Source organism: Indicator indicator, chromosome 30 (genome assembly GCF_027791375.1).
Source record: "Indicator indicator isolate 239-I01 chromosome 30, UM_Iind_1.1, whole genome shotgun sequence".
Taxonomy (NCBI): Eukaryota; Metazoa; Chordata; class Aves; order Piciformes; family Indicatoridae; genus Indicator; species Indicator indicator.
The window spans coordinates 4227301-4250295 of record NC_072039.1 but is presented as its reverse complement, the minus strand read 5'-3'; the positions used below and the strand labels follow the sequence as shown (position 1 = coordinate 4250295).

The 22995-nt window shown below is 50.2% G+C and overlaps 1 protein-coding gene across 2 annotated transcripts; it reads left to right on the top strand.

Moving 5' to 3' along the window:
• The first annotated feature begins 8447 nt into the window (after positions 1-8447).
• P2RX5 (purinergic receptor P2X 5) lies at positions 8448-19813 on the top strand. 2 transcript variants are annotated; one of them, XM_054394484.1, is made up of 10 exons: positions 8448-8584; positions 10777-10927; positions 13192-13263; positions 15515-15590; positions 15924-16020; positions 16370-16450; positions 17228-17366; positions 18177-18313; positions 18741-18834; positions 19727-19813. In XM_054394484.1, the coding sequence occupies exons 1-10, from the start codon at positions 8448-8450 to the stop codon at positions 19811-19813; spliced, it is 1071 nt and encodes a 356-aa protein (XP_054250459.1). The 2 variants fall into 2 exon arrangements, with proteins under 2 accessions (XP_054250459.1, XP_054250460.1); XM_054394485.1 differs by lacking the exon at positions 13192-13263.
• Positions 19814-22995: the final 3182 nt, after the last annotated feature.

Sequence of the window (22995 nt, the reverse complement as noted above, 5' to 3'; positions counted from 1 at the left end):
TGGCCACCTGGGCACGCTGCTGGCTCGTGTTCAGCCAGCTGTCAAACACCACCTCCAGGTCCTTTTCCACCAGGCAGTTTGCAGCCACTCTGCCCCTGGTGCATCCATAGGGTTGTGACCCGAGTGCAGGTCCCAAAGCTTGACCTTGTTGAGCCTCATACAACTGTCCTTGGCTTATCGATCCAGCCTGGCCAGATCCCTCTGCAGAGCCTTCCTACCTTTGAGCAGATCAACAGTCCCACCCAATTTGGCCATCTGCAAATTTACTGAGGGAGTACTCAATCACCTCATCTAGGTCGTTGATAAAGATCATTGAACAGGACTGGAAGGTTATAAGCACAAGACACAGCTTGGTGGCAGCACAGTTCAGGGTGTTTCTTACAGTCTGAGTAAAGGATTGCTGTTGCAACCTGCTTTTTTTTTTTTTTTTTTTTGCCTGAAAAGCAACTGACATTTTGTTCCTTTTATTTTTTGTCTCCATGGTTCTTTAAAAGCAGAACTGTTCTACTGGTCGCTGGAAAAATCAGCAGAGAACTGTACCTGAAAGGAGAATCATAACACTGATGGTTGACAGCCGCCTGAACATGAGCCAGCAGTGTGCCCAGGTGGCTAAGAGAGCCAATGGCATCCTGGCCTGCATCAGGCATAGTTTGGCCAGCAGGAGCAGGGAGGTCATTGTACCCCTGTACACAGCACTGGTTAGGTCACACCTTGAGTCCTGTGTCCAGTTCTGGGCCCCTCAGTTTAGGAAAGATGTTGAATTGCTGGAGCATGTCCAGAGAAGGGCAACGAGGCTGGGGAGAGGCCTTGAGCACAAGCCCTATGAGGAGAGGCTGAGGGAGCTGGGACTGTTTAGCCTGGAGAAGAGGAGGCTCAGGGCAGACCTCATTGCTGTCTACAACTACCTGAAGGGAGGTTGTAGCCAGGAGGGGTTTGGTCTCTTCTCCCAGGCAACCAGCACCAGAACAAGAGGACACAGTCTCAAGCTGCGCCAGGGGAGGTTTAGGCTGGAGGTGAGGAGAAAGTTCTTCACAGAGAGAGTGGTTGGCCATTGGAATGTGCTGCCCAGGGAGGTGGTGGAGTCACCATCCCTGGAGGTGTTCAAGAGGGGATTGGACGTGGCACTTGGTGCCATGGTTTAGGTAGTCATGAGGTTTAGGGTGACAGGTTGGACTCGATGATCCTTGAGGTCTCTTCCAGCCTTCTTGATTCTATGATTCTATGATTCTATGTATCAGCATCATGTAGGCTTGGTCCTACTCTTGGGGCAGAAACAAGTGAGACATCCAGAGGTTTTTGCTGAATCTAGAGAACCAAGCAAGTTCCCAGAGCTAAATTCTGGATGTTCTGCCACTGCATTAGTAAAATCACGTTTTGATTATAGGATAAAAGCTGATAAAATAACTGAGCTTCAGTATATGCTGAGTTGGCCTCGGTTCTGTTCCAGATTACTCTTGTCTTCCTGAAAGGTGAGGTGGTTGATCTCTTGCCTGTTATCACAGGAAGCTGTGTTGGTGGACTTCTCTTGCTGGCATTGGTTACTCTGCTCCCCTGGAAAGTGGGTACCATTAATGCACACACAGCAAAACAGAAATATTTTGTTAGATATTTTAAAGTTCTGTTAATGTTTCTCCAAGTGTAAAAGTGATATTTTGAAACATGCATTGAAGGACATCTGCAGCTTGCTTCTGTAGAACTCAGTTGGACATTTTAAGCTGTTCTGAGCATTGCAGTGTAACCCCTCAAGTCCTGTATTGAAGTGCTTTGTGGAACAGTTGAGCATTTGGGAGTGTTTCTAGACATTCTGAAGAGTTTGAACAAAACAGGCCTTCAGGCTTACAGCTCTGCCAGGAGACTTACCTGGGTTGCATAGAATCATAGAATTGTTTCTGTTGAAAAAGATCTTTAAGATCATGAAATCCAACCATAATCTAACTCTACTAAGTCTGGTGCTAAACCATATCCCTCAGCACCACATCTCTGCATCTTTTAAACACCTCATCCTGCATTCACTCATTCATTTACTGCAACTATGAGAAGGAAAAAGGTGAAATTTACTCTTTGCATTGCTTTAAGAAAACACAAAGGCTTAATAAGGTCTTTATTTTTTTTCCCTCCATGTGGCTTTTTCAAAAGAAACTGTAAAATCCTGATGGAGCAAGAAGGTACCTTCTGAAGACTAAGCTGGCCAAAGCAGAAAGCTCTGCATTCCTTCACCACCTGCTTGGAAAAAAAAAAGAGTGAGTGTCTCTTTGGTAGAGTCAAAGTCTGGCTAAGATGCAGAACCATTCTTATTCCCTGGTAGAGCTATGGCATTCTGGATCTTGGGACTCCCCAGTTGCTGTTTTGACCATAGGAGCCCAGGGACTGCAACTTACCACTGGCTGTGCTCTTGCTGCCCATCCTCTCTCCCAAACCTTCTCCATTTCACACTGAGGTCCTACCTGTTCTGAAACACCTGAACATCCCTACAGCCAGATCATACTTGGCAAGTGTGGGCACAATAGAGCTGTTGGTAGTTTTCCCATTACTTTCCTAGGGGAAGGATTGTTAATTGTAGAAGCCTGTGCTAAGGATAAGGAGTTGCAAGGAACATTTTCTCTTCTCAAGGCTGAACAAGCTCCTCTCCTGCAGCCCATCTTGTTATTCTCTGCTTTCCTTTTTTTTTTTCTTCTAGTTTCTTCTCTGAATTAAGTTTTCCTCATTAGTTAGCTGCCTTTCCTTGTCCCTTATGGCTCTCAAGGAGGTCAGATCTTGCAGTGGGTAATGCTATTTTCCTTTTAGATGTTGATTTTTTTTTTCTCTCAGATGCATTACAGGCTTCTGTGACTTGTAATTTCCGATGAGTGTCATCTGACCATTTAATTCTTTGCAATTGCTGTAGGAGATGCCAAACACATTTGCAGTAATTGGATGGCACTTAAGGGATTAGTCAAGACTGCCAAGCCTCAGAGTCATCCAAACCACAGCTGAGATTCTGTGCTGTTTCCATGGAAGCCTTGCTGTGTCTGCTTCTAAATTTATTTGCAATCTGCATTTTGAATAAAATCCCCTGTGCAGAAAGCCTTGTCAATATTTGTGGCCTTGCTGTGTGGCCCTGACTTTTGTGCCCTCTGGCAGGGTCACAGTTATGCCAGCTCCCTGCATGACAGAAGATCTGCACAGGGCTTGTTCAGAGTCATCTGAACATCTGACCCCAGCCAGGCTAACGTGTTGGCAGGCTGTCTGGGATCCAGGTGTCACAGGCAGAGAAGCTGCTGCAGATATCCTAGAGGTCTCTGAGCTGTTAAGGGTCATTCCTGATCCTTATGCACCATGCAGAGGTGGCAGAGTGTCTGCAGACCCACAGCTTCTTGCAGGAGAGGGGATCTCTCTGCTCTTGAGTAGGAGCTACAGGCTGGTGTGGATTGTATCCTAGACTCCTTTCCATCCAAGTCTGCTCATGAAGCTGGTGGGATCTGGTTTTCTGCCCTTGTCTTGCTCTGCTGAAGAGAGACAACTCTCAGTGCTGCTGGTAGCCCAGGAGAGCAAGAACAGATGTTTGTTCACTACCCATTGACTGGTGCTGATCATCCATCAGCTGCCTCAGCTCTGAGTCCTGGTTTGGCTTCCTCAGGATTGATATTTGGATATTAGTTTCTGGTGGGTGAGTTTGGCCTGGGTAGGTAGATTTTGGCTATTTTTGCCATGATCTGACCAAGGAGAGGGGGGTATGAAGGTGGGTGGTGACTGACAAGAGCTGATGTATCTGAGATAGCTTTTTATTTGTATCCTTGAAGGGGGGGAGGCCAGGATGCCTTTTGAGATGCTATTTTAATCAGGGGTGATATCAGCTGCTTGTGTCTTTCTCATATGCCAGGAAGGTTCACTAAAACCTTAGTGCCCTTGGCATGTTCAGATGCTGACAGGTTCGTGTGTTGAACTGTGGGAGTGTGGTAACCTGGTGGTTAGCAGAAGAATGTGAAGTGGAAGTCTGCTGCTCAGGAAAGCTGCTCAGGGAAAGGACATAAGTGGTTCTTCATGAAGTGCAAGGTGCTGACGTAAAAGCATCAGATAAGGAGCCAGGAAGTGCTTTGCTGGGCTTGAGAGCCCACTGGGGCAGCTTTATTTGGAGGCTAATTGGATTGCAGCTCAAAAGAGAAATTTCCTCTCTTCTTATGACAGGATGAGCAAGCTGGAATGGAGCTGTGCTGCTGCAAGCAGGGTGCTTGGACTGTCTGCCAGCTTGGCTAAACTGGCTCCACTATGTCTGTGTGGCATAGCTGGGACACATCCACCTCTCACCAGTGGCTCAGAGCATCCCCAGCCTGCAGAGCCCAGGCAAAGTCAGCTGCCGGGTGTTGTTCATGAAGCCTTCACCTCTGAGAAGCATGAATGTTCTCCTGTGGCTGGAAAGAGTTCCCAGTTGGGAATTCTAGGGAGGAAAGGGTAGAGGCTTCAGTCTAGACTTTCCTGCTGTTTAAGTGAGGAGAGTGAAGGAAGAGGAGGAAGATGACTCCTCAACACTTAGAGCAAGATAAGCTGTGACAGAACTATCCACCCAGGACCAGTTTCATGTCTTTCCAGGTCAGGAATGATAAATGCTGACAAGGAAGTAGAAAACTGATCTGTCAGGTTTCTTCAAGAGCAGGGTTTCACCTTTGAGTTAGAGGTTAATGTGAACACAGCCCTGTCCAGCCCTCAGACTTTGGTCTCACAGTGATGCTTTTATTGGCTGCCTTCAGAAGGTGAAAATGTTGTGGTCCAGCACTGCGTGAGGCGACTGTGCCAGCTCCCGTTGCACTCAATCTCTGAGCAGTGCTTTATGTGCTTAATTTCATTTCTGTTACCTGTTTCAGAGTGCCAGCTCTCACAAAATAGGGCATGATGGATTAGTTTCATTAGATGTGCAGCGTTTTTCTTTCCTCTCTGGTCCTCTTCCTCAGGCACTTTCACTTCTTAGGTTGAAGGAAGGAAGTGGATACACCTTGGCTGATGACAACAAGACCTTGTGCACCCTGTACAGGAGATTCAGGACTTGAGGGAGCAACCTGGAACTCATTCAAAGGCTGAAAATAGCCCTCCTGGAAATGATGAACTGAGTCAAAGAGAGAATAAATTCTGGACCTTCAGCATGCTTCCTTTCTCACTCTTACAGACAGGTTTGGATGCTCCTGTGGATAATGACAGAAAAACTTTTTTCACAGATTCCCTTTCTAGACAAAAAAAAAAAAATCTGAATATTTTTTCTAACAGCTCCTGAAAGAAAGATTTCCTTTTGCATTGTGGCTGGGTGTGCAGCAGTGCTGGTTAGAAGCACAAATACTGATTTCCATGTGTGCAATCTGAGGTCTAAAAGCAACTTCTTTCAACTTGTCCAGCTCTTCCCCTTGGTTTCTTTTAGATGCTGACTTACAAGTATGACACTATGGAGAGAGCTGACTTCTGCCTCTTCCCCTGTTCATTTCCTTGCCAAAAGACTTTATCTCCTATTTACATCCTTTCTATTTCAGTAGCTGGTCTGGTGCCTAATTCTAAAGGGATGATGCATCTGCATCACTCAGGCATTTGCTGCAGGAGCATTTCCAGTGCTTTAGCAATGTCTCAGCATCTTCTAAGTCAGTAGTCATACATTTGGGAGCTGGTGTTTTCTGTTGCTCTGATAGCTCACTAAAGGGGGGAGTGGGGATCACTGGGGGTGACAGTTTGGAACTGAAAGGGAACAGGACAAGTGTCTGAAATGGGCACTTCCAGCAGTCTGTACTGGCCAGGGCTGTCTGCTGTTGCCTGGAAAACACGTGGTTTCTCTGGGATGATATTGAAATATTTCTATGCTGCAGTGCCAGAGAGAGGCTTGACCTTGCTCTGTTTCAAATGCCACTGTGTCAGAGCAAGGAGCTAAAGTTTAGAGTCCACAGTCCCTCAATGTGGCATTTATGGCTTATGACTGGGCTGAGTTCAGCTTTACACCACAGAGCTACTGTCAGGTGGGGGGAATGCAGATGAGGAGCAGTCTGGGCAGACAGGGATGTGTCCTGTGACTGTGTGTGAGTGATGGGAAGGCACTAACTGTGAACAGTGTGAGGGATTAAGTGTAGGTGTAACATGTCAGGAATAACAAGAGAGAGAGAGAAAGGGAGAGGTTTGGTGCCAGAGGAGAAATTCTCCCTGTGAGAATTTCCAGATTGAGCAAACAGGCCTCATGGGAAAGGAGCAGAACTGTTTTTTTTCCATGGAAAATTCAAAATATTGGGCTCAAGAGGGGAGATACCTTGTAGAAGAGAGCCAGCTTCAGTCCCTTGAGAAGAACTAAGAGAAACTGATTATTACATTTTGTAAGGTTATTTACTTTCCCCTGGGAATGAAACCACTCATGTTTGAAGAGCCCACAGGTACTCTGAGAAACATACCAGGAATCCCCATTCCAGGCAAGGGAGAAACAGCAAAGAAGGTTGTGAGAACTAAAAGGTGATAAGAACAATACCTTCAAAATATGGTAGCAGCACTGCTGTCAGCATGAACCTAGCCTGTGCTGAGCAGCATTCAGAGTATTCTGAGGAATTTGATCCAAATTGAACCTTTTTATTCAAAACCAACTTCACCAATTGCCCCACGCCAGTCAAAGACCAGAGAGAGGTGTTGCTTGTGGTCTTGGGAACAGAAGTAAGACCCCAAATGGAGTCAAGTGCCAAGTAACTTTATTGGCTTGACAACAAGTTTGCAAATGCAAAGGAGAGAGAAAGAGCAAGAGAGGAAGAAAAGAAAAGGTTGGTTGTGATAGCTGCCACCATGGACCTGCAGCATCCCAGCAGTCTGATTTGCCTTCCAGTTCAGTGGGAGAATGTCCTGCCTGAAGCTGGTCCTTTCTCTTCTTTCATTGAGTTGTCTTATTATAGATTCATTTTTCTTCTGAGAATTACTTAGCATATTCCAAGAGCTGTTTTGCTTGCCCAGTACCATCACTAGGGGGTCTCAAGTAGTCTTAGGTGGTCTTCAGGGGTCTCTGAGCCCCTCTGTCTTCCAGACCCTGGGTTTGGGTGCATGTGCAGGGGTTAGGTTGAATTTCTTAGAACCAGCTCTACATTCAGGTTTGTAAGAAGACAGGAAGCCTCTAGTCTTGTGGTCTGGTTGATGCTCTGTTGCCATGGTAGTGATGGTCAGTTGTTGGTTTTACTTTCCAGCAATGCTGAGACAGACAACTGACACAGTGTCTGACACAACCCTGCTTCTGCTTGAGGGTTCTGCTAAACCAAGGAAAAGTATCACTGTACAGAGTGTTGTGTTTTTGTTTAGTGATCAAACCTGGTAGGGATGTTCAGGTCACACCTGTAACAGGGACACTTCTCACTCTAAGGGACACTTTTTATAACCTGTGCAAATCCTTTCTCACATTAACTGACCTGGAAAATAATTACAGAAGCTCCTAGCAGACCTGTGTCTATGCCACTGAGTAGAACCAGGTCAGGAGGAAACACATCACTGTTAGCAAGCTTCCTGCTCTGGTTTTAGCCTGTGCAGTCACCCAGGCAGGTGAGAAAGACAGAGATGGAGAGGGGGAGTCTGTAGACACCACCAAGGGCTGACTTGTTGTGAGCTTATTGGGTGCTCATGCATGAACACAGCAGACACTGCACTTTATGCCTGATGTATCACCGCACGGCTCTGCTAGACTCTCTCTAATAGATTCAGCCTATGGGCAGTCCCATCCCAGAGGAACCCCCTGAGAGACATCTCCCCTCAGTGCACAGGTATGGGATCCCCCCAGGAAGGACACACTCCAGTTTGGATCCCAGCTTGGTGAGGAACACCAGCTCCCTTTGGTCAGGCTGCTGGAGGGTCCTGACATTATTTTCTCCCCATCTGAGCTCATCCTGTTCCCTCCTTAGCCGGGAGACAGTGCCACCCTTCCTGGTTTAAGTAATGCTTGTACCATGTCCTTGCACATGCAGATGCCTCTCTCAGACTGTGAGTTGTCTCTTGCAGTGCTGGCTAATAAACAACTCTTTTATCTCAGTTAAACTGTTCCTCTCCCTCGGGTATGAAATTAAATTTAAAAATTCAGCAGGTGCTTTGCATCGTGTAAGGGCTAAAGAAAGGCTTTGACACTCAACAGGGAGGCTGTAGCTGTGTTCCCTTGGATGCTGTACCAGGGCTCCAATGCCACGACGTGTTTCATTCTAAACGTGCTGTGACTCTGGGGGAGAGAATGAAGCTGGGGAGCAAAACTGGGGCGGGGGCTGCCCCAGAGGATGAATTAGCTGAAGAGCAGCTCAGGAAGGATCTCGTGTTGGTGCAGCTGCCGCTTTCCAACTGGAGAGCTGCCGGCAGCGAGCAGCTGACGGGAGGGAGGAGATCAGCCTATCTGGAAGGGGTTGGTGTGTCAGGTTTCCATGCAGAGCACGTGTGGATAACGAGAGCTGCAAACGCTGCTGCCTGCTCCAGCCAGCGCTACACAGCCAGCCGGGAGCATGGGGCAGGTGGCTTGGAAGGGTTTATTTCTGTCCTTTTTTGATTATAAAACAGAGAAATACGTCATTGCAAAGAACAAGAAGGTGGGGATCCTCTATCGCGTGGTGCAGCTCACCATCCTGGCTTACCTGGTCGGGTAAGGATCACCCTGCATTTCCCCTCCTGCTGCAGCTGGGTCTGCTTGCTGTGCCGTGCTGAGCTGAAGACTAGTGCATGGAACTCTGCATGCAGTGACAGCTTGCTGAGCCTTGGTGACTGGAGTGCAGCTAGCTCTGTGTGTTCAGACAGCTGGGGGTTGTGGTGTCTGAGAGCTTCTAGCTGATGTTCTGTCACCTGCTAGGGTCCCTCGATTCAGCTCTAGCTTCCAGGTTATCGCTGGGGTAAAAATAGATCAGGTGCAGCCTGGCTTTGCTCTGCATGATTAACACCTTTCTTTCTGGTTTTGGTGGGAGTGGAGCCAAGCCTGAATACCTGGCACAGGACAAACGGTAACATTGCTGGCCACTGTTGCTGAGCCCTGGGGCAGACCTGGCTCATCTGCATGACACAGTCGAGCCTACACGGGAGGGACCCAAGCACAGGGTGGCAGATTCTTAGCTGAGTGGGCTGCAGCAGCTGGGATTGTGGAGGCTGAGGCAGCCTGAAAGTCAGCTGCTTTGCCTTGATTCCAGAGCAGGGTGAGTTGGCATGGAGATAGCTTGAGCACCTCTCAGCAAAGGCCCAGTTCTGCAGGAGGCTGTGTCATCAGCACAGCAATGCCGCTTGCAGCTAGCAGGCTCAGACCTGGAATTATCCAGCCTGTGTGATCCCTGTGCCATTGCTTCCTGAGTTTCTGAGGCTGTGCAGAACGTGATCCATAGGGCTTTACCCTCACTGCCTGCGATTCTCAGTCTCTTCACCTTTCTCACACTTCCTGTATTCACTAATTAAATATAGCAGAGTCAATTTTGTGTGCTGGGTTTATTTTTAGAGGGGTGTACAGTTGCAGAGCCTGCTTTGGGTAGCAGGGCAGAGCTGAAGTCACAGCAGTCTGGCATGTTTGAGCTGCTGAAGGAGGGATCCTGTAGATCCTCTGTCCAAGAGGGCCATGACCAGAGACCATGAGTGTTCAGAGACTGTCTGGCCCACGTTGGTTATTTTCTTCCCTAGGCAGCTACTGCCTTCTGCAGACCTTTGGTACTGTCACCAGTGATGTTGTAGTGACTGTTTGGTGGCAGGGGGGCTCACAGCATATCCCAGCAGTGGCTGGCCTTGGTCTGACCTCTGACTGCTCCATAACCTGCCTGTACCTGTGTGGGGGCTGTGACCATCAAACCCCTTGTGGGTAGCTGCTGTTCCTTCCCAACTCCCTGCAGAAAGTGTCAGGGTCTGCTCTGAGCCCTGCTGGCAGAGAAAGGCAGTGCTCTTGAGAGAGCAGGAGCTTCGCCGGGGTGGGGAATGCCACTGCTTGGGTTTGTCCCAGGAAGCAGGTGAAGGGCAGCCTGTGTCAGTGCTGCTCCACCCCAGAGATGGCTGCTGACCCTCTCTGCTTGCAGCAGGGCACTCCAGGTCAGTGTGCTGCAGAGGGGACCTGTGCCAGCAGTCACAGCCCATGTCCCTCCCCAAACCCTGCCCCAGCACCCAGAGCTTCTGCAAGTCTGTGTGGCTCATTGCCTTGGCAGGTGACTCTGGCAGTATGTGGAGAAGCTGGAGGCATTTAATTTAACCCAGAGAGCTTTTTCCCCACTGACAGGGAGCTCTTGATGCTTCCAGTGGGAAGTGAAGCCTTTCCCTGGACCACTTAGCAAGGAAGCTGGGCTTTAGGTGTGCCAGTGAGAAGCCTGAAGCCCAGCACAGGGGTCAGGGTGTATCCAGCTGAGAATGTTCCCTACAGATTTGTGCTCATGAGGTGCAGTTCACCTGCTGGATTTGCCTCTCTCCAGCCATGGTCTGCTGCTGGACTGCTAGCCTAATGGCAGGCTGCTAAAATGGGAGTGAGTCAAGTATTTGTGAAACCAACCACACTCATCACTGCAAATTGCAAAAGCTTCTACTGTTCATCTGGAGGAGTTCTCCCTCCCCTCTTTCCATCTTACAGCATGCAGGAGCTTTGGGGTTTTACCCTGGGATGAATTGTACCTTTCCCTGCTTTTTGTCCTGACCTCTCCTCTGGTGCTGTAGCTAAGCACAGATTGGGTCAAAGGTTTATTGAGTGTGCAGCATTAACTGCAGAGGCTTTGGTGTCATGTTTTGATTTGCCTTGAACAGTGCTTGGCCACGGTGTAAATCTTTGACTGCCTTGTTCCCTTACCCCACTTGCTAATGCTGCTGCCTGCTGTGTGTTCACAGGTGGGTGTTTGTTGTCAAGAAAGGCTATCAGGACACAGACACATCTCTCCAGAGCTCTGTCATCACCAAGCTGAAAGGGGTGGCCTTCACCAACACCTCAGAGCTGGGGGAGAGGCTGTGGGATGTTGCAGACTACGTCATCCCTCCACAGGTGGGCACCACCCTGCCATGATCACCTCTGATGTTCAGCTAAAGGCATCTTCCAGCATGGTTGCAGGTGGGAAGGCTCAAATGATGTTTCCAGGTCTTTGCTGGTGGGCTACAAGAAGGCACTGCTGTGTCTTCTCTTAGGTCATGCCAGTGAAAGTAGCCTTGTCCCTCTTGCAAAGGTGCATGATTCTTGGCAAACAGAACCTTGCAAGCAGAAGTTCTGTGGACGTCAGTGGGACTGCTCTGCTGAGCAAAGTGTCTGCTTGCCTCTGGGCTAGAGCAGGCATGCATGGGGCAGCTCAGAGCAAGTGGGAGATGGAAAGAAAACGTGGTGCAGTTTGAGTGAGGAGGGTTGCCTGACCTGTGTCTGCCTAAACCTGCCTTGCTGCTTCCCTGGCTTGGACAGGGTGAGATACAGAGCTGATGCTGGAGGAGAAAAGATGGCAGCAGATGTTGCCTGACACCCAGCTGTGCTTGCCAGGGGCTGTTTGTGCTTTCTGGGCAAGTGTCCATCATGTGCATGGAAAGCTGTGAGGGGAGACTGGGGTCTTGTGCTGACAAGGAGTAGAAAGCTGCAGACTGAACAATTTACTTGTCTGTACATAACAATAAAACTTCACTTTCCTCCTTCTGCAGCCTGCATTTCCTCAGGATCTGTGCTCTGCATTGCAGCCATTCCAGTGCAGAGCCTGAGTGTCAGCCCAGCACATGCTGCTGCTTGTGGCTCAGGCTGTGTGGACACTTAGCAGGGGGCTGCTGTGCACAGGTGACCAGTATTGCAGCTTGTCACCTGTGACTTCAGGCTCTTGTCACTGTGTGTTGGTTTGCTGGGGGGCCTTGTGGTGTGCTGTCCTGGGTGAACACAGCCAGCTCTGCCTCTGGGCTGGTGTCAGACAGGGCTGTGCAATCAGGCACTGCAGTCTGCCTCCAGCAGCCACGGTGGTGTTAGACCCTGGGCTCCCCGTGGGACTCAGCCACTTCTGTGGGCTGTGGGTACAGATGTAGACATCTCTTGAGCTTTCCTGCTCCAAGTGCTGATTGCTGTTTGTGTGCTGTAAGATGTGTCCCATGGGGGTTTGTATCTGAATGCCTGCTGCCAGTGCATTAAGTGACTTGCATGCACTAACTGCTTCATAAGCTCTGATTTCTCTTCAAAGGAAGAGCCCTGTGCTGTGCTGGTGGCTCTGGGTGGGCTCCTTTGTCCTGGAGAGATCCAGGTAGTGGGGCAAGAGACAGTGAGGGCTAGGAAGAGCTCTGCCTCCTCCACAGAGCAGGGGCAGCTCCCACCAGTGTGGCTGCTGACCAACATGTGCCTGCTGCTGAGGACAGATGTACCTGTGTCCCACAGTGCTGGTGGGATGTGGGGTCAGATCCCAGGGGGGGAGGGAGAGCAAGCTGTGAGCTCTGCTCTGGTGGATGGGAACCTGAGATCTGTGTTTTCCTGTGCAACAGGCAGGGCTGTGTGTCAGGGGGTTAGAGAGACTCTGGGTAAACAGTGGGCACTCAGCTCACTGAGGTTCATCACTGAGGGCTGAGAATGCCCTTGGACAGGGTGAACCAGTGGCACTTTGAGGTTAGGCTTAATGTAGAGCAGGGAATCACCTGGTGAATCCTTCCCTTGTGGCTTTCTTGGGCTTGTTCTCTGACAGGTCTGCAGAAAGATCTTGTTCCCTGTTGTGGTTTGGGTCAGGCCAGGGGTCACAGATACTTTATCAGCAGGTGCTTGCCCACACAAGCAGCCAATGTTGCATGTGGCAGGGCTTCACACACTGTGGCTTCCTGAGGAGCTCAGGGCTGCCCTGCCCCACCAGCTGATGTGTCCCCTCAGTGTGACAAGGGTCAGGCTCCCTGCTGCCAGGAGACAACCTCAGTGTCTGTAGCACAGCTGGGGCAGCCAGCCTGGCCCTGCCTGGCAACAGGCTACCCACAGCTCTGCAGTGGCATGGGGCCTTGGATCCCTGACCAGGTGCCACCTATGTCCCTATGAAAGGAGGGCAAGTGCTTGCTGAGCAGCCAGCAAGGCAAGGCTCAGCAGTGCTGCTCACCAGAGTAGCACAGTCTCTGCAGCAGAGCCCCTTGTGCCACAGAGCCCTGCCTGTCTCAGCCAAGCAAATACACAAAGGGTCCTCTTATATCTGAGCCTGACAAGCAGCAGGGGAGAGAGAGATGGTAACTGTTCTGCAGAGAACTGCACCTTCCTTCTGACACCTACCTTAAGAGGAAACCACTTTCCTAACTCCTCCTACCTCACTTTGTTCATTCTAGGGTGAAAATGTCTTCTTTGTCATGACGAATCTGATTGTGACCCCAAACCAGAGGCAAGCCACCTGTCCTGAGGTAGGAAGAACTGAGCCCCTTGGCTCCCAGACCCCTACAAAACTGGGGGTAAGAACTGACAGAGGACTCCTGGGGAGCAAGGAATGCAGAAAGAAGGAGAAGCAAATGGTTTTTCTGTAGTGTAATAAATAGGGGTTGGGGAAATTGGGCTGGTTGCTGCAAACCTGGGAGGTTCATCTCCCTTACCCAGAGGCACTGATCATGTAGAGTCTTGCTGACTTTAGCTGAAGGTGTTGGACATCTGCCCAGCTGGAGATGAGACCAGGGCAGTGATTGCTCAGGGTCAGGAAAGGCCATGGGAAAACAGCTGAGAGGTGACTCAGTCTGGTTATGGGTAGAGGAGATTTCTAGGAGCCCCATTCTGGGAAGGGCTGAACACTGAGGCTTTCCTTACCTTCAGGACATGAGAGGGTGCTTAGTACCTTCCAGAAGGTGCCTTAGGGGCCAGAGCCAGGAGGTGTTTCTGTGCCATGTTTAGATGCCCTCTGTGGAGATGTGTTTTAGAGTGGGCTGGAGCCAGGGGTGGGGGAGGGTGCTGGCCATGCTGGGAATGTTGTCCCTGTGTAGCAGAGATTAATTTTGCCTGTCAGAGGCAGGGGGGCAGCCGAGGCCGGGAGCACAGCTTGCTTCTTCAGGACATGGCTGTCCTCTAGTGGCTGTGTGAGCGCGGGCTGCAGCTGAGAGAGGGGTCACAGCTCAGAGAGCTTGTAGCTTGCATCAAAGGTAGGTGCAGTACTGTGGCCCCCTGCTTGGTTTTGGTGGGTGGTAGGTGATATCTGAGTGTCTTCCACAGCCTGTTCCTTTCCAGACTGAGCAGAACTCCAAAGCAGGATGCTCTGCCATGAGCCATGGTGTTGGAGCTGGAGTGTTGGTGCTGGAGTGTTGGTGCTGGAGTGTTGGTGCTGGAGTGTTGCTGTTGGAGTGTTGCTGTTGGAGTGTTGCTGTTGGAGTGTTGCTGTTGGAGTGTTGGTGCTGGAGTGTTGCTGTTGGAGTGTTGGTGCTGGAGTGTTGGTGCTGGAGTGTTGGTGCTGGAGTGTTGGTGCTGGAGTGTTGGTGCTGGAGTGTTGGTGCTGGAGTGTTGCTGTTGGAGTGTTGGTGCTGGAGTGTTGCTGTTGGAGTGTTGGTGCTGGAGTGTTGGTGCTGGAGTGTTGCTGTTGGAGTGTTGGTGCTGGAGTGTTGCTGTTGGAGTGTTGGTGCTGGAGTGTTGGTGCTGGAGTGTTGGTGCTGGAGTGTTGGTGCTGGAGTGTTGCTGTTGGAGTGTTGGTGCTGGAGTGTTGGTGGTGGAGTGTTGGTGCTGGAGTGTTGGTGTTGGAGTGTTGGTGCTGGAGTGTTGGTGCTGGAGTGTTGCTGTTGGAGTGTTGGTGCTGGAGTGTTGGTGCTGGAGTGTTGGTGCTGGAGTGTTGGTGTTGGAGTGTTGGTGCTGGAGTGTTGCTGTTGGAGTGTTGGTGTTGGAGTGTTGGTGTTGGAGTGTTGGTGCTGGAGTGTTGGTGTTGGAGTGTTGGTGCTGGAGTGTTGGTGTTGGAGTGTTGGTGCTGGAGTGTTGGTGCTGGAGTGTTGGTGTTGGAGTGTTGGTGCTGGAGTGTTGGTGCTGGAGTGTTGGTGCTGGAGTGTTGCTGTTGGAGTGTTGCTGTTGGAGTGTTGGTGCTGGAGTGTTGGTGCTGGAGTGTTGGTGCTGGAGTGTTGGTGCTGGAGTGTTGGTGCTGGAGTGTTGGTGCTGGAGTGTTGGTGCTGGAGTGTTGCTGTTGGAGTGTTGGTGCTGGAGTGTTGGTGCTGGAGTGTTGGTGCTGGAGTGTTGCTGCTGGAGTGTTGGTGCTGGAGTGTTGGTGCTGGAGTGTTGGTGCTGGAGTGTTGCTGTTGGAGTGTTGGTGCTGGAGTGTTGCTGTTGGAGTGTTGGTGCTGGAGTGTTGGTGCTGAAGTGTTGGTGCTGGAGTGTTGCTGTTGGAGTATTGCTGTTGGAGTGTTGGTGCTGGAGTGTTGCAGTTGGAGTGTTGGTGCTGGAGTGTTGCAGTTGGAGTGTTGCAGTTGGAGTGTTGCAGTTGGTGTGTTGGTGTTGGAGTGTTGCTGCTGGAGTGTTGCTGCTGGAGTGTTGCTGCTGAGCTATTCACACATCACCTGCAGTTACCACTTCAGCTGCACGTTCTCAGTGTTCACCATCCTGCAGAGGACTCACCCCACATCAGCAGCACTTTCTTACCCCCCTGAGTCTTGTGTCCTGTCACAGGTCTCACTTCTATCCTTTTCTACCTCATAGAGTGACAGCATTCCTGATGCCCTTTGTAACCAGGATGAGGACTGCCCAGCTGGGGAAGCAGTGGTGGCTGGCAATGGTAAGGGAAGGGTCCCTCTTCCTTTCCTGTTCCTGGCAGAGGCAGGTTCCTTCAGAGGCATCAGCCTGGGGTCCAACCCCAGAGGTCTCTGGTTACAGAGAGACAAGGACATTCTTTTCTTTACCATCTTGTATTAAGATTGCTGCCTTGCTTCAGCTCTGTGGTGGCTGAGCCAGAGCACCCTGGGGCTGCTCAGAGAAGCAACAAGAGAGTGGTTGTTCCAGGAGGGGGGCTTAGGGTGGCAGTGAAAAGCATCTGATTTGTCTGTGCCCTGCAGGCAAGGAGAGGAGGTGGCTGCTCTCTGTGACCTTCTCTGTGCTGTCTGTGCTGCAGGGGTTAAGACTGGCCGTTGTTTGAAAGACAGGGACAGTATCAGAGGGACTTGTGAGATACTGGCCTGGTGCCCAGTGGAGAAAAGATCCAAGCCCAAGTACGTAGCCATCCTATGCCATTCCCATGCTTGTGTGTCACTAGGAGCAATTTCTGGTTTCCCTCTGCTTGGACACTTACTTGAATGTTGGCTCCAGTGCAGGAGGAGGCTCTGCATGGACCCTGCTTGGCTCACTGGCTCTGCTCACCCCTGCTTGGCTCACTGGCTGTTCCAGGGATGTTTTCAGCCCTCAGGGCTTCCCCTCAGCCCACGTGCTCCTCACCAACTCCTTGCTGGCAGCGTGGGGTCTAGCATGGCTGGTCTAGCAGTGGTTCTAAAACAGTAATTCAAGTTTTGGCATGTGGGCAGGGTGCAAAGGTAGAGCAGATCACAAACCCTTCTCTTCCAGGACCCCGCTTCTTGCCAGCGCAGAGAACTTCACTGTTTACATCAAGAACTCCATTCGCTTCCCCAAGTTTAAGTTCTCCAAGTAAGTGCAGGTGCTCAGAGATTCCTCTGTCCTCTCCATCACAGAACCAATACCCCCAGTTTGCTCCACTGTCCTTCTCCTGCCTGAAGCATGAGGTAGGGAGGTGAATATTCCTTCTTCTAAGGTGTAGGGGCAGGCCTTTAGCTGCAGGCTGTGCAGGAAGAAGGAGATAATGAGGGCTTGGAGCTTCTCAGAAAGCAGCTGGGTTTAGTCTGTCTTTTCCCAGATGAGGCCTGTGATGGCTTCTACAGAAGGGATGCCCCGGAGCTCCTGAGGCAGGTGGATCTGTCACCAGCCAGTGCATAGGTTGCTAAGCAGTTTCGGCTCCCAAATACTCCTCCTATTCCATAAAAGGCTGGGGAAAAGCAAATTTAAAATATCTGCTCACATTTGCTGCTGCAGTTCTGGCTTCAATGTGAGCAAAGTGTAGGAAGAAGCACAGAAGGCCAGGCTCAGACAGACATTTCTAGCATCTTTATTTTCTTTATCACTAAGAAAACTAATTGGCTTTGGAGCACTGTGGAAACTCGCTCTATTCAAGTCCCTCCTTGAGCCTAGTCCCTGCCTGGCCTGGAGGTCACTTTTGTGTGGGTACACTGCTGTCTCTGGGCCAGCAGTGGAGAGGCTCACTAGGTCATGAGGCTGGTGGCAAGGTGCCATTTCTCTTGTGCACAGAGGGTGTTGGAGAAGTCTCTTGTCTCTGCAGTTATGGTGGTGGAGACTCTGCAGACAAGCAGATTGGGAGACAAAGTGGATTTCCCTCTTGCCTACACACAGGGTGAATGTGCTGGCAACCAACAATGAGTCCTACCTGAAGAGCTGCCGCTACAGCACGGAGCATCCCTACTGCCCCATCTTCCTGCTGGGGAGCATCGTCCGGTGGGCTGGGAGCGACTTCCAGGAGATGGCCTTGGCGGTAGGAGTGCCCCTTGGCCTTGTGTGGCTTCCCAGCTGGCTCTGCTGGGGACTGCCCAGGGCACTGCCTCGTGTCCAGGCTGCAGTGGAGAGATGTTGATGTTTAAAGTCAAGCCAGTCCCCATTTATCCTGTCCCCAGGGAACATGAGGCAGGGCAGTGTGGGTCCTCTGAAAGAGAAGGTCAGGTCAGCTCTCTGCCCTTCGGGGCTGCCCAAACGGCTGCTCTGCCAGCAGGGTTTCTTTGTTTAATTTCAGCATTACTACATCACCAGTTTAAATCCAGAACTCTGGAAGGCCAGTGGGGCTGTCCTGGTCAGAGAACACCCTGGGAGGTTTTCCCTGTAGGAAATGGACACATTTCTGCATGGAGTCATGGGGCTGCAGCACTAAACAGGCTGTGACTCAGTGCATGCAGCCCCAGGGGAAGATGGAGCCAGTCTGGAGCATCCCAGGAAGCACAATGAGAAGAGTGCAGGCTTTGTGCTGGCTTCTGCACTTGTGAAACCTCATCCCTGCATAAAAGAGCCTCCTCTCTGCTGAAGTATGTTGCAGCCACTGAAATCAATGAAATCAGTGTCTTCGGATGAAAAACCTCCTCCTTGAATGCCAGCAGAGGGAAAGCTGGGGTTGTGTAATGGGATCAATGTCACAAGCATGAAGTTCACCCATCTAGAAATGTGTGCTTGGGTCTGTGACCAGATGTGAAGCTGCTCTTGGCCCTGGGGAAAGCTTGCCCAAGGAGCTGACAAATTTGAAGACGTGAATTGAACTAAGCTTACCAAACTCACACTGTCTCTCTCTTTCATTAAGGGTGGTGTGATAGGAATTCAGATTGAATGGAACTGTGATCTTGATAAAGCCCCTTCTGAATGTAACCCTCACTATTCTTTTAGCCGACTGGACAACAAGTTCTCAGAAAAGTCCATCTCCTCTGGCTACAACTTCAGGTAAGTCAAGAGGAGAACCAGTGCAGTGCTGCAGCTGGGCTGAGCTGGTTTGACTCAAAGGTGCTCTGGGAGGTTGGCAGTGAAGTGATTCAACCCTGGAAGTATTCAGAGCCAGGTTAGATGTGGCCTTGAGCAACCTGGTCTAGTGGGAGGTGTCCCTGCCCATGGCAGGGATTTGGAGCTAGATGATCTCTAAGGTCCCTTCCAACCCGAACCATTCTGTGATTCTGTGAAGTGGTACCAGACCTTGCCAGGCACTGGCCTAGCCAAGCACATTGCTTTGCAGAGGGGAGGGAGTCATGTTCATGGCAAACTAGTGCTGGTTTGGTAGGGGAAGAGATCTGTTTGAAGAGAGAGGTGTATTCAGGTGGGTTCTTGTGTGTGGGGAGCAGATGACAGAGTTCCAACCAGCACTGTTGTGTTCCAGGTTTGCCAAGTATTACCGGGATGCTGAGGGGGTCGACTACCGCACGCTCATTAAAGCGTATGGAATCCGCTTTGATGTGATGGTGAACGGCAAGGTGAGGGCCCAGGCCAGAATATTTCAGAGCCTAGAGAGAAGACAGGTGGCTGACATTCTCAGTGGGAGGAAGCTCTGGGATGAGCAGAGCCTCCCTGGTCTGCTGTGGGAAAGAGCTCTTGTCATTCATCCCTGTGGAGCTAAGCCAGCATGAGAACGGAGACGACCTAGAGTGCAGATGTGTCTGCATCTCTTCTACCTAGAAACACACTCATGTAGTCTGACAGGAGGAAACACCCCAGAGACTCATTTTCCATGTGTTTGTGCTGCAGAAAAAAGGTTAATCCAGGGATGATGCAAGGTCTGAAATGGAGCCATGGACAGTTGGGTCTGAGACACACACAGACCTTTAGCCTCCAAGAGTGATGATTGCAAATCTGCTGTGGTTGTGCCTGCTCATTGCTGACAAAACACACCCACGGGCACTAGGAGCTTCCCCTGGGTAACAGCACACCCTTAAGTTTGGGATTTGGGTTGTTCTTTGCCAGAGTACTTCATGACCTTTTTTCTTTCAGGCAGGGAAGTTTAACATCATCCCCACCATTATCAACGTTGGCTCGGGGCTGGCTCTCATGGGAGCGGTAAGCAAATGTGTTTTACTCGAGTGACAGCCTGGGACCCAGCTGCTCCTTCAGCTGTCAGGAGGGTAAAGGTGGGGGGTGGCTTAGATCTGCTCCAGCAGAGCTTTTGCTGCTCTGACTGCTTAGTCAGTCTGTGTCCTGCCTTAAAGGCATTTGTTAATGTGCCCTGTAGTCTAAACACCCCTAAATTGCCTGGGTTATGAAGGAAAATACAGCTCCTACACACTCCTCTAATTAATGCTCATTGCTAATTAGAGCAGAACTCTTCCTCTTCTACTCTAAAGATAAAACAGAAGTCCTTTCTCTTTGCAGGGAGCTTTCTTTTGTGACCTCGTGCTGCTGTATCTGATTAAAAAGAGTAATTTCTATCGAGGCAAAAAGTATGAGGAAGTCAAGTAAGTGAGCTTGGCTTTTATGTTCCAAGGCAGTGGCTTTATTGCTGTGACTAACAGAAACAGAAGATATGGGAACACAGCAAACATTAATGGCAAACAAAGGCCAGTTCCAGGAAATTATATTTCTCCAAATTAGTGTAGCCAAATTACCCCCTCCCTCCATAATTCCTTGCTGCAGTTAGCTGGGGAGCAGAGGAAGCTGCTGTGTCATGACTGGGTATAAATGGCCTTGCACTGCAGGCTCATAATGACTGAGGATGGAACTGGGACAGCTCCAGAGCCTCATGACATTGAGAACTGGGGATTTAACTCTCCAGAGGGTGATAGCTGTTGTGATGTGGGGTGACAGGCCTGTCTGGGAACCTCTTGCCCACATCCTGAACAGAAATAACCTTGCTTGCCTTGTCCATCATTGTGCTTGCTCCGTCAGGTCCAGCACCAGGAAATCATTATCCAGCCCTACGCTGAATGGGAACCAGAGCCCTGAGCAGCTCGGAGGGCTCTAGGCACAGCAGCAGGTCTGCCAGCTGGACTCAGGATCCAGGACAGCCAGGCCAGGACTGGGAGGTGGACATACCCCGGATCAGATCTACTGTCTATTATTGGGATTTCCAGAGGAAAAAAAAAAGTCCTTTAAGGAACACCCTCTTTCCCTGAGATGTTCTCTGGTGTCATGAGCTTACAACAGCATGTCCTGGCCACGGATTTATAAAAGCAAAAAGAAGGCACCGAGCAACTGGTTTGGTATCTCTTGATAGAAGTATCTGTACCTGCACTACTCTGTGGCTGTGCTTTGCTTCCATGTGTGGAGAACTGTGATGTGAACCATGGCTGCCACTGAGGAGGGCTGAGGCTGAGATTCAACCTGTCTCCTGCTCTGCTGGCTGGTGGCCACCACTTCCAGCTCTTGTGTTCTGTGCAGGATGAGATGTCAAGCAGCAGGACTGCTCTTATCAGGAAGTGTGATGAAATGCACCATTCCAGCAGCTCTTGGAGCCCAGGGGAAAGGGGCTTGTTGTCCTACAAAGCCTGAGCTGGGCCTGTGTCACAGTGGGGGCACCACTCCTATTGCAGTGTGTGTATAACCATTAGGGCTAGAAGCAGTGCTCCTCCAGGAACAGCCTGCTGCTCTGCTCGGCTCAGGAACAGCAGGAGGTCCTGGCACATCTCTGAATGGAGAAGCAGTTGAACCACATCTGGATCCCAGCTACCTCACCTGCCACCCACCACTTCCATGTGTAGTTGGGACAGAGATTCAGCATTTCAAAGCACAGAACAGGTAACAGCAGGCAGTGTTCTGAAGCAAGGCAGGGACAGATGTTTGCATGGCTGTCAGTGGGGGAAGGGGGTTAGTGTCCTGGGAGGATCTGCACAGGGGTTGGTCTTAGGCTCTCTCTCCTTTCTTCAGTGCCTGTTTCATTTGCTTGTTGTCCTTTCTGTGCCACTGCTTATGGTGATGATCTGGATGGGAGATTAAATGCTTCTGCTGGTTTTCATAGTACCCTGAATTGTACTGCAGAGGCTGAAAAAGGTGAAAGAGCCTTTGCCAGGTTCTTCCAAACAGACCAGCGGGAGGGACATGTACAAGACAGCTGTTTGCTACTTCAGCACTCAGGTAATTTCCAAAGAACAGGAGTGCTTGTTTCTCAGCAGAGAAAAAGTCTCATTGCTGCCTATTTTGTAAATCTGTGCTCACGTGGGGCTGCAACTTACCTCTGAAAAGTGCTCAGTTTAAAGCTTGCATTTCCTGGAGCTGATGGGAACCAACTCACCAGCTCCTGAAGGCAGTAGGTGAATATTCCTGCCTCAGAGCTTCTCCACCCTGGCTTGGTACCAGCTGATCTGTGTTCTGTAAATGCTGCCATAGAGCCAACCATCAGGAGAAGTTTCTGTGCACTCTCAAGATTTAAAGGACTCCTGCTGCAGCATCCACACACACTGCCGGGACAGCAGTGGAGAGGTTGGTGTTGGAGAGCTGCTGTGACAGTGTTACACAGATGGGAAGAGAAGCTGCACTCACCTCTGCTTTGACTCTCTTAAGGTGGTTATGCTCAAGTACAGGCTGATTCTAAATTAAAACTCACCTTTGCTAGCAGTAGCAAACCCCAAAGCCAATCACCAACAGCTAACCCCACCCAGTGCAGTCTGCTACTTCTGCTTCTGTTCAGAGGCAATTACTGAGTCAAACACTCAGCTAGAAACCAGAATAATTTAGGGTAAGCCATATAACCCTGCTGCTCTAATCACATCCAAAGATTCATGGCAGGGGAGGTTGGAACTAGATGATCCTTGTGGTCCCTTCTAACCCTGACTGATTCTATGGTTCTATGCCTCTCATGCCAGCAGTCTCTCCTGAGAGAGAGAAGTTGAGGTAGGTGGATACCAGAGAGGCTGCACTGGCCAGGCCCATTGGAATTGCTCTGCCCATAGAACAGCACAGGCTTTAGACTGTCAAAGCATAATTCTCTTCAAAGGGTTTCTAGGTGGTGGAAGCCAGGGTGAAGCCCCCATGTGACATCAAGCCAAGGCACATCTCGTGGAGACCAAGAGGCTTATCACAACATGTAAAGCAGCTGACCAATGTTTCAGCCTGACAAAACACCAACTTGTTAGATGACCAAAGCCATTTCAGGGGCTTCAGGCCCCCCCAAGTCCCTGGAATATTTCCCTTCTTTACACCCGTTTAACGCAATTCCCACAGCCACTGCTGTTGATAAAACATAACCAGATTCCTTCTCAGCAGTTTCTTTGTTGTTTTTCCTTTTTTTTCTCTTTGTATTTAATGTACAGCAATAAACTTTGTCACTTTAGGGCAAGACTCTTCTGTACAGTGTGGTTTTTAGGTTGCACAACCCCTTTGTGCTGCGATACATAGCAAGTCAACACTGAGCTATTGCCTGTATGCTGGGGGAACAGATTTTCCTTCCTGTTCCTGCCAAGGACATACAGAAGCACAGCACCAGACTCTTCAGTAACAGAAGATGCTGACAGTCTCACAAGTGTGAGTACAGACTGAACTGGCAGGTAGTAAGACACTGCACTTGGCTGTGTTTCATGGTACACAACGATACTAAAAAGGAGCAAAGTGCCTTGTGGGAGCATCATTTAGTGACTTTTGCATGTGCCAGTGAAGAGCACCCCTGCCAATGTCATTCACTGACAGCATGTACATACAGCAGCTGTGGA

Coding starts and splice junctions, on each gene's coding strand:
- P2RX5 (XM_054394484.1), top strand. CDS start 8,448: ATGGGGCAGGTGGCTTGGAAGGGTTTATTTCTGTCCTTTTTTGATTAT. Junction 8,585..10,776: donor ATCCTGGCTTACCTGGTCGG/GTAAGGATCACC, acceptor GTGTGTTCACAG/GTGGGTGTTTGTTGTCAAGA. Junction 18,314..18,740: donor TCCTCTGGCTACAACTTCAG/GTAAGTCAAGAG, acceptor GTTGTGTTCCAG/GTTTGCCAAGTATTACCGGG.